This window comes from Danaus plexippus (genome assembly GCF_018135715.1).
Source record: "Danaus plexippus chromosome 13 unlocalized genomic scaffold, MEX_DaPlex mxdp_15, whole genome shotgun sequence".
Classification (NCBI taxonomy): domain Eukaryota; kingdom Metazoa; phylum Arthropoda; class Insecta; order Lepidoptera; family Nymphalidae; genus Danaus; species Danaus plexippus.
This window is the reverse complement of record NW_026869849.1, coordinates 6094358-6105377: the sequence shown is the minus strand read 5'-3', so window position 1 is coordinate 6105377 and position 11020 is coordinate 6094358. Positions and strand designations below refer to the sequence as shown.

Genomic DNA, 11020 nt, shown 5'->3' with positions numbered 1-11020 from the left:
TCCTGTGTTATGTTCGTGGTGATCTGCCTGTCCATGGAGAGAAAACAAAATTTAAAGTAACCTAACAAAAGCATTAGTACATTAGATTTAAAACTGCTAATCTTACAATTCAAACGATAACATCAAACAAACATTTCATAAATGGCGCCCGTAAACAATTGTTGAAGTATTTCTGAATAGAACTTAGTTCTTGTGTTGAATTTGTTACCTAAAAGCAATTCCACGGTTGGCTCAGTGCAACGGTAATTGTGTTTCGTGTAACGAGTTTTTTGGGCGCGCCTTCGTGGTTTGCTGTCACTTTTGTTACGTCCACTATAGATTCGGAAAAATAAGTAAAGTTCAGAAACTAATATCAACCAGACAAACGTTTTAATATACTACCACAAATCGATTTCTTTGTCCCAATAATTTGTAAAATAAAGACAGCCATAGACAAAAATAAAAAATATTTTATTCAGATTATATCAAACATATTTTAAGACAAGTAATAATAACACTTAAGCACTACGTGAATTATTTCAGCCGTTAGACGTCGAAGGTAAGCTCGGATTATAATTTCTTTCTATTTCCATTTGATTTACTTTTGGCTTCTTTTGTTTAGATTCCAATTTCGAATTCGGCGTTGAAATTCGTCGCTTCTGTACTTGGGCGATTTTGGATTTCGAACGGACGAGTTTCAGCTGCGAATCATAATAAAATGCATACATAACATTTATAGAATTTATCGGTTAATTACATAAAATCTATAAATAACAAACATTACAGAATACAGATGAACGATTAGTTACGTGCTGAGTTGGGAACGTATATCAATTAAGCATATCATTTTAACTTGAAAATAGCGATTGCATAAATAACAAGATTCATAACCTCGCTAGTTAGGGATTCAGAATCGAATTTAAATTAAAATTGCTATTAAAAGAGATTCGTACTGTAATATATGGTTGGTTATTATAGTGACTACGGTTAAACATGTGATTGTGCCAAATAAAATGTTATATGAATGGTACTCAAATGAAAGTTTCATATACTGAGTTAAAAAGAAATAAAGCTTTTTTGTGTTATAATCGTAAAAAGACTATAGAGAGTACCAATTATAATGAAACAATGTTTTTCGAATATACTTCGCGCATTTTTTATTTTGTTGTGAGGAAACATTTTGTTTATAGATTTTAAGTAACCCATACCAACCTTCCCCTTAAACTCCTACCAAATAAACCCTTTATATATAAACGGTATGTAGATAGTACCATATGTGAAGGGAGTTACGGACAGAATAGGCAACATCTTGAAGAAGGTTTCAATCAAGCCAAGTTTTTCAAACCACATAAGAAAGTGAGCCAATTCTTGAGATATCAATAGTACCATTCCTTTGCAACAAGCGGGTGTATACAAACTCGATTGTGACTGATGCTTATCATATATTGGACAAACAGAGAGGAGCATCGGTACGAGGGTGAAGGAACACATCTCGGACATTAAAAACAGGCGAGCGTCGAAGTCAGCAGTGTGTGCAAACACAATGGACAAAAAAGGAACTAAATTCGGTTTTACAAACCAGAGATCTTCGTTCGTGAAAACAGGTTCATACCGTGATTAATCCGTGAAGCTATCGAAATTATAAAAACATCCCGAATTCAATAGCGACGATGACTGGCAATTATGTGATATCTGGATACCCTCATCAAAAATATATAACCTCATGACTGTGACCACAACGCGAGACACAAGTTAGGACATTCTGCGTGGATCCAGAAGAGTGAGCAAGAAATTTAAGAAATCATTGGCGGCAGATGACAAATAAAAAACTTACAGACGGACACTTTCATCTCGTCTGTCCATGATCACGGTCGCTTTAAACTCTATAAGGTAATCAAACTACGGGAAAATATAAAATAATAAATTCGCATAATTTATCCAAAAAACACAGTTTCATTTTAGTTCCAAAAAATATATGTGTTTTATACAAATACATAAAAACATATACATATATAAAATTATGAATACAATTAATATATTTTATTAATTATACAACAAATATATTTTTTATACATATTATAGCAACTCAATCCCAACAACCATTTTCTAAACTTCCGACCTCATTCAATTAAAGTACATAATATAAAAGTTAAACAAAAATATTTGAGAAACATAAAACTGCAAACGCTCTGTATGTATTGCGGCGCTAACATTGCTAAGTCAGCTGTTTTATTTAAATCGAGAGAATCGTATTTAAATGTTTAATATAAGTAAAATAATGTTATATACATAAGGGATTTTTTATATAAATAATAAGTAGAGATTTAAGTTTATGCGATGTTATTAAATTTGGTTTCAATTAATATAATACAAACCAGTGATGGGTTCCGTCTCACTAGAAGTTTAACATCGTCTGTGGTTATTGTGGAGCGTGATGCGTGTCTGTGGTAAAGAAAAAAAAACTTTTTTTAAGATTTTTTCTACTAGACTTAAGATATGGTCTTGATATTATCCTTATGCGTTCATTGTATACGATAATTATTTATATATGATCTTATACGATAATGACATGTATTTATGTAATTTATTTTATATTCAATATATCGAGTACTTAGCAAACGCCTCCAAATCTAATCCATATGTTATCAATTTCTTATAAACAAGTCCTGCTACTATGGCCATTGGTCCTGAGTTTATAGAGAAACCGTTGTAGTGGCATGTGTCTGTACATATCTTGTTGACGTCTCTGTGAAGCGCGACTCTTACTTTCTGAAACAAAATTAATAATACCGCCATCTGTTATCACAGATTGTAATCACTATCACCAATAGTTTAGGAAGAAGTTTATAGATGTCAAAGAAAACAAAGAAAATATTTTATCTTCTAATGTTTATAAAATATCAAATAACCAGATATGTACTTAATGAGAATTATAATTATGATATTTGAGTTAAAAATAAATAAAGAGCGTCGATAGTATGTTACGTACAAATAATATCGTGACTTAAAAATAATATAACAGTAATAAACTTACCTTATCGGCCGTTAATTCTTCATATGTAGTCATTTTACATGACCTTTTTAAGCTTTGACACAAATTATAAAGCATTCAACAAATAAACAAACGCGTTAACAACAGGTTTGTGATCATAACAACAAAATAACAAAACATAACCTAAGTTTTGAAGATATGAATACACCCAGTATTTTTATTATATAAACAGTATGGCTATACAGATTACAGTATACTTATACGAAAAGCTATTTGTCTATGGTTAAGTCAAGTAAACGTTAGCCGTTGGTGGTTTACCGTGAACGTGTATTTTGTTTTATAATATTAAGACAGCAATATAATTTGTATTTAAAGACCAAACTATTATTTGATATTTAACTTTCGGTTATATAATCCAATCCAATACTTTTAACCGAAATCCTTATTCTTTTTCTTTATTCAATTATTATCAAACCTTGAATAAAACAATACGTTATAATACTTTGTAAATTAGTTTTAAACAATTCTTAGCACATTACTAAATTAAATGATATAAGATCTATCTATTAAATCATAATTATCACAGATTCCCTTTACGCGTCAACCACTCTTCACTCCAAAGAGATTGTTAATTATTTATATATATCTAATATTTCTGTTTTGTCAAGTTGAACAATAATTATTATCCATAGAATATAATCTTATATGTTGTGAAGGATGGTACATACATAACAGATTAAAATTAATAATATTTCATGAACCGCTTTACTTAATAGAATAAAACAAAGTTTATTCATTATTGCCAGTTGGTAAAGACAAGTGCAACCAATCACACTTAGACGTGTCACAATTGACAGCGGTCAAAAGTATCTAGATATTATAGATAATTTTGTGTATTCCATAGATTATATTACATAAGAAAAACATTATTTCTTTGTGTTTAAGTTTTATAGTACCTAACAGCAAAATAAAATATATTCGGGTTTTAACGGATTATAGTTAATCATGTCCGCGACTGATATCATGTAAAAGTAAAAAAAACAATATTTGGTGGTTTTACAATTATCACCCTAGTTTTACTATACATAAACCTCTAAAAAATTTAGGCGCATTTTGATCTTAAAACACATTTATGTAGATAATTATAATTTAGAAGTATTTTTATGAGTTTAACTTAATTACGTCAAAGTTTTTTATACATATTCCGTTACAATTGCGGGAATTTTAAAGCGCGTTGTGAAAATAGAGCTTACGGTTCCTTGGGAAGCTAACATCCGCAAAGATTATGCCATCAAGGTCAATATGTATTAAGAGCTCACTTGGAATATGTTCGTTGTAGATTTGTACGTGGTAGAAGTGAGGGCGAGAGGTATAATAGCTAAATCTCTCTACAACCTACTAAAATACTTAGGCCTGTCCAGAACTAACTTCATTTCTTTCTTGGACCGTACTTCGAAGGCAGCCCTAGTAGGCTGTTTTCAAATTTGGATAGGTAGGGAGCGGAGCGTGGACGAGGGAGGTGAGCGTTTAACGCGTTCTAGATAGGGGTTCCCTAAACCTACAGCTTGAAGCTCAACCTCACTCTGCAACGCGATGGACCCGGCTCCCTCACGGTGAATCCATTGTATGCTAAGAAGTTTCGTCTCTGTCTGTAGGGTGAGAAAAATCATATTGCTATTTAAGGTATAATTACTCTATAGTGTATGAAAACCATCATGGATAAATAAGCTACCTCCATACTATTGAGATAAGAACTTTAAATTACAATACAGTTTCAAACAAAACAACGAATTTTCGAAGTTATCCTAAAACAAAAATTATATCAGTAACTGTGTCAAAGTATTTTAAAATCTTTTTTGAATTTATAATAAAAAAAGTTTACTCGATCTGAACAAGACATGTGATTATTTGCTGGCGGATAGATTTTTTTTTTACAACAGCAATATTTTCATGTAACCTACATTACATTACCATTATAATGTTATGAACAATCACATTCTCATTCCTTTTCACATGAATACTTTTTTTAAATCAAAATTAATTTATTTTATGAATAATAATATTATATTTTTCGTTTCATAAGTAATATATACATATATTCCACATTTTCTAGAGAACTTAATATTTTGCATAGTATTTGGAAGGTAATTAAAAACAAATTAAACTCATTACAATGTGAAAATTTTTAATGTTAAGGTATTAATTCTTTACTTATGTTAAGGTATTAATACTTTTCTTTCTTTTGTTAAGGTATTATTACTTTTCTTTCTTTTGTTAAGGTATCAATTACAGATGTGCATACTTTTTCATTATAATTTTTAAGCCCCAATGCAAAATAATGTATAAGTTTAATAGATATGTCTGTCTGTCATAATGTATTATCTCGATTTAATTATTATTTTTAATATGTAGATAACTTTCTAATGTTATTGTATTCATGAAAAATAAGGCTGTATTTGATTAAGGCATAAAATCTTTTTCATTACTCGGTCAATTAAACTATTAAATTTAAATTATTAAATATTAATGTCCTTAAAAGCCTTATATTTTTTCCATTGTATTACAAGAATGCTTTATGACACCATATACATACTTTAAAATGTATCCTTAAGAATGCTTTCTTATACTGTCAGTTTTCTTACTCCTTAGAATTGGAATAATTACAAAAAACATTTGTATAAAACAAAATCTTTTATTACGTAACACTGTAATGAACCACGCGTTATCTTACTGTACCTATTTAATAATAAAAATACATTTGTATATACATATGCATATAGTTTCGTTGCTTGTATATAACCAAATCATTATGTGAGGGAAAACAATATTTTTTTTTATTGTGCATCATTTATTGCTCTTAAAAAAATATTCAGAGTATTAAAAAAAAAAATTATTAATGGAATACAAATCAAAGCTATGGTCGAAATTATTTTTTTATGAACCTCCAATAATTCTGTATAACATTGAATCTTGAACATGTATATTTAAATAGTTCTCTTTTACCATCTATAACTATAAAAATAAAGACAAACAGATGTGAGTTTATTAAACAATAGGATTTACATATATACTTATATGGGTTATATAGGTTGGTATAGGTTAGACTTTTTTCACGATCTGCACAACATCTTCGTCAGCCAGGATATGTTCGATGCCAACTTTCTGCGGCTGATGTTTGACAGATGAACCCCATACTAAGGCACTGAAATACATAAATAGTGTGATTAAGTTCAAGAATAATAATATTATATTATACAGGGTGTAGCAAAAAGATATGACTATTGAGATTCTGCTATACATTTTGTTAGGAATCTATCATGACATATGGGAGAGGTTATTCAGATTGGATGATTTTATTTTTATTTTAACTTCATCTCATAAAATATATGACAACATATTTGTTATCAAATTTCAAGGCTTGTCATCCTTATAAAAAGTATTAATAATGGTAGCTTATGGATATTGACCAAATATAAAAAAAAATTATACAAATATTTCTACATAAGTAGGTTGTATAACTGCTATGTAGTATTATGTCGAGTGTAATGTGGGTAGATCACTTTATTATATTAGTGTCTGTCATTCAGTCTTGCTAATCACCACAATACATATGTAATTTAATAAAATATAACTTACTATTTGAACTCCTTAACTATAGATCTATGCAGTTTGTTACAGAAGTCTTCGACGCTAGTTCGATCAGCGTGTAAAACAACAGGTGCATTATAATCAGGCAGCTGTCCCTTCGGCTTTGTGTATATCCTAATTAGTTTTAAGTATTCCCACATTTTCTCCAACAAGTCATCAAAATTCCATTTATGGTGAGCTGATATAGGCACGCAGTGTGGTATCTTGTATATAACATCTAATTCTTCTATGCTTATTTGATCTATGAAATTAAATTATTAGTAAATTTAAAAGTTATGACGGTATATTTATTTTGTTTAAATGAAATCTTCTTTAAAAGATTTGTTATGTTATTGTCTCACTATCCAAGATGTTTTTATATTTGTTATTAAATAAAATGTTTTAAAACTTACATTATGAGTGACATAGTTTGGGATTCTACATAAAATGACACAAATACTTGAACATGGAAAGAATATTGATAATGAAAGTAATATTTTGGGATTACTACGCGTGTTTTATTAATAATAAAATACTCGTAGTAATCCGAAAATTTTAGTTTTATGGAAATTAATACTCGCGATGGTCTTAGATCTCATAATATTGATAATGTTAAACACACACAAACACATATATATATAGACAGAAATAGAATATGTATATATATATTCTATTTCTGTCACACACGTTAGCTTTAGACTCACCAATCTTATTCAACAGATAAATGCATGGTACATATATTCTATTTCCTTCGATGACATCAATAAGGTCATCACTAGTCGCATCATATCTCAGAGTTATATCCGCATTATGAATCTTGTATTCCGAGAGAATAGTTCTAACTGTTTCATAGTCTAGCTCTGTTTGTGGACACTGGAAGTTTATGAAGAATTTATTAATGAATTATTAAATGAAAAGTTCATTGACATGTCAGGTCTTGATGGCTCAAATGTTAAGGCAAATAGGATACCATATTCCGGAGGTAGTTGGTTCAAATACTGCTAATACAACTTTTTGGCTCAACATTGCTTTTATGTTACAAACTTTATTCAACATAAATGATATCATTTACCTTATTCATCTTTGAGTTCATATATCAGTTAATCTGGTCATTTTAACTTAATCTACAATATATGTAATAATTCCAAACAGATTACTGTATGGTAATATTTACCTAGATAGTTTTAAGATGAAGGTTTATATCATATTATCATTTCTAGAGTTTTAATTTCCTTTTTATATAATAAAGACAATGTTTTGCCGAACAATGTTAAGCCATGTCTTGTTAAGGCGTTTGATGGTTATATGTATCGAACATCCCACCACACACTGTTTAAATGTCTTAGCAAGGCACTAATATTAATTTCTGCTCTAGAGGTGAGATTATTAACAAAGATATTAAATAACATGCTTTTCATCATATCAGCATACAACAAGAACTTACTGTGTTGTTCAAGTTAATTCCTCCTTTGTCTTTTTTTCGAAAGTGTATGTTTGGAGGTTGCTTATTTAATCTCAGTCCGAATCCTTCCAACTCGTGTTCTAGAAGTTTCTTATGCTGAAGGGGTTTCAAAACGTCAAGTACTATGAATATAAGACTACACGTACGAGCAACCGCTATGACTTGACGACCTCTTCCTTTACCATCCTTAGCACCTTCGATGATACCGGGCAAATCAAGCAACTGGGAAACGAATATAGAATACATTTATTACATGAAGTTAATTAATTACGCTATTATTAAATAAAACTCAAAGATATATAAAGTGAATGTAATCTAAGGCTTTCGCGAGTATTCATTTAAATGAAAATAATATGTTTGGATTACAACGTGTATATTATTACTTTTAAAAACTACCTACTCTCTACGTTTCGGTTACTTTGCAGCAACCATGTTCACGGACAGAAGATTTTAAAGAGACGAAACCTCTCAGCATTCCATAGATCCACCGTGCGGGTGCCGGGTCCATCGCGTTGTAGGGAGAGGAGCTTCAACAGTGCCTGGGACTTGCGACCCAGGTGTAGGTTTAAAGGGCCCAGGTGTAGGTTTAAAGGGTTTTATCTAACGCGCGTTAAACGCTCACCTTCACTGTCCAAGCTCTTCTCTCTATCTAACCAAATATGAAACGAACCTGCTAGGGCTGCCTTCGACGCACGTTCCAAGAATGAACTGATATTAGTTCTTGGCAGGCCTAAGTCTTTTAGCAGGTTGTAGAGAGATTTGGCTGTTATACCTCTCGCTCCTACTTCTACCGCGTACAAATTTACAACGAACATATTCTTAGTGAGTTAGTGAGCTCCTAATACTTGTTGACCTTGATGGCATGGTCTTTGGGGATGTTGGTTTCCCAAGGAACCATGAGCTCTATTAGTAGAACGCGCTTTAAAATTCGCGGATATAAAAATATGTCTGGTCTGGAGGCCGATGCTCAAATATCCTCTGGGATCTTATATTGCTTCTCATATGTGTCCATCATTAAAGTCCAATCCGAAGCCACTTGAATAATAGAGTAAGGCTTGACGTTTGATAAAATATGGGTAGTAATCCGAATATATTAGTTTCATTTTTATATATAGAGAAATTACATATGTATGGACATTTAACTTTATTTATGGACTTAATTCTAAAGATATTTGATAGAATTGAGCATGCAAGAAATCTTATTTAATGTACTTTTTATTATTCACAAGAAAGGATAAAGATTTTCTTCCTATTGTTTTTATATATTGTCTATATTTATATTAATATATGCTCAAATTAAAATATTTAAATCAACCTGGATTTTAGCTCCTTTATATTTAATGCAGCCGGGGACGGTGGTTAACGTTGTGAACTCATAAGCTGCTACTTCAGAGTAAACTCCAGCCAAGTTGGATAGGAGAGTGGATTTTCCCACCGATGGAAACCCAACAAAACCAATACGAGCATCACCAGTTTTTGCGACATCGAAACCTTAAAAAGGCACAAGGTAAAATAGATCTTTTACTGATTACATAATGATTTCTATTCTAACAAAGCTTAATATGGAATGTTAAGTATTTAAGTAGAAAATATAGAAGTTCCACTTCATTTTTATTTATTATTTAGCTACTGACAAAAATATATATTATTAAATGTAGTTTAAGGAAAAATTAACATCATAAAATATTCTAACATGTAATAGGCTTTTTTTAAACAATAATTAGGTACATGTGAACTATCATCTATGTCATATTTGTAAATCTAAATATATATGAATACATAATGTATGAACATTTAAATTGACTAGAAGTGTTTAATATAATTAAATGGAAAGTAGATTTCCATTAATCTTTACTAATTAACTAACTGCAAAACTATAGTTTACTGTCGTTTATTATTATATATTATATATAAGAGAGAAAGACAATAGTACAATTTGTTAATATTATTTTTATGATAATAATTTTATTTTAATCAGCTTACCTTCACCAGTGGCACCGCCGCCACCTTTAGGTGTAATAAGTTCACGTCTTAGCTTAGCTAGGCGAGCTTTAAGTAACCCTAAATGCAAAGCCGTTGCTTTATTTTTTTGCGTTCGAGCCATCTGTAAAACGAAGGCATCACTTTGATTATTAGTCTGCACATATCAGATATTCGACACTAAATAACCGAAGACGTCTGAAATGCCAGGCAGATTTATGTGAAGAAGTTATAACCTCATACAAACCTCAGACTCTATAGCGGCAATTTTTTCCAATATAGTACTCATTTTTATAAAATATACTAGTACTTATAACTTGCTCAATATAAAAATAAATAAGTTTTATTGTTAATTCTTATTGTTATAGCTTAGAAATAGAGAGGAAGCGTGTCAAGCTGTTTAATCTGTCGGTTCTGGAAACTTGGCAGTCGGCGCGGAGACAGTTCACACTTCAGCGATATACAATTGACATTTGATAGTGATGTAATCACATATCATCTTTGAAACTTAATAATTTTTGTTACATCTTACGGTAATTTAAATTATATAAAAAAAATTATTAACTCTTTAACCTTGTATTAATATATTTTTATTGCAAAACAAATATCATTACATTTCTGTCTGTTGATAGACGGAAATAAGTAGTTTCAAACATATATCATAGAGGGCTCTACCTGAAAGGACTAAAAGTATAACTGCTAATCGACAGAGGACTCTTATTTCAATAACAATAATCTGTAACAAACCACGTAGAAATGCTTTTGCCGCAGGTTTGCGCATCATACAAAGTCGGTGAAGAAGAAACTGTGGGAAAACTGGGATAGTGTTAAGGGGACGCTAGAAACATGCTTCAGTTACACCTTGTTCGTACAGTTGGATGTATGTCGCGCTCCGCGCTGTTTCCAAGTTTACGTAGTTAACGATACCAAGTTTACTAACTCAGAATTTGGGATCATTTATATCTTGTATGTTTTTAAAT

General features: G+C 30.7%; 2 protein-coding genes across 2 annotated transcripts; both read right to left on the bottom strand.

The window, feature by feature from the left end:
* Positions 1-429: 429 nt before the first annotated feature.
* On the bottom strand, positions 430-3669 carry LOC116770405 (centromere protein S-like). The gene is made up of 4 exons (XM_032661868.2): positions 3014-3669; positions 2591-2748; positions 2355-2421; positions 430-680 (listed from the first exon to the last, which is right to left on the bottom strand). The coding sequence occupies exons 1-4, from the start codon at positions 3086-3088 to the stop codon at positions 519-521; spliced, it is 462 nt and encodes a 153-aa protein (XP_032517759.2). The 5' UTR covers positions 3089-3669; the 3' UTR covers positions 430-518.
* A 1974-nt stretch (positions 3670-5643) lies between these two features.
* On the bottom strand, positions 5644-10469 carry LOC116770064 (GTP-binding protein 128up). The gene is made up of 7 exons (XM_032661407.2): positions 10288-10469; positions 10044-10164; positions 9376-9551; positions 8043-8282; positions 7303-7471; positions 6608-6860; positions 5644-6173 (listed from the first exon to the last, which is right to left on the bottom strand). Exons 1-7 carry the CDS (start codon positions 10327-10329, stop codon positions 6071-6073), a joined length of 1104 nt encoding a protein of 367 aa, XP_032517298.1. The 5' UTR covers positions 10330-10469; the 3' UTR covers positions 5644-6070.
* Positions 10470-11020: the final 551 nt, after the last annotated feature.

Coding starts and splice junctions, on each gene's coding strand:
- LOC116770405 (XM_032661868.2), bottom strand. CDS start 3,088: ATGCTTTATAATTTGTGTCAAAGCTTAAAAAGGTCATGTAAAATGACT. Junction 2,422..2,590: donor GATTTGGAGGCGTTTGCTAA/GTACTCGATATA, acceptor TCTTTACCACAG/ACACGCATCACGCTCCACAA. Junction 681..2,354: donor TGAGACGGAACCCATCACTG/GTTTGTATTATA, acceptor TATGATTCGCAG/CTGAAACTCGTCCGTTCGAA.
- LOC116770064 (XM_032661407.2), bottom strand. CDS start 10,329: ATGAGTACTATATTGGAAAAAATTGCCGCTATAGAGTCTGAG. Junction 9,552..10,043: donor CGGCGGTGCCACTGGTGAAG/GTAAGCTGATTA, acceptor TGCCTTTTTAAG/GTTTCGATGTCGCAAAAACT. Junction 8,283..9,375: donor ATAAAGGAGCTAAAATCCAG/GTTGATTTAAAT, acceptor TTCGTTTCCCAG/TTGCTTGATTTGCCCGGTAT.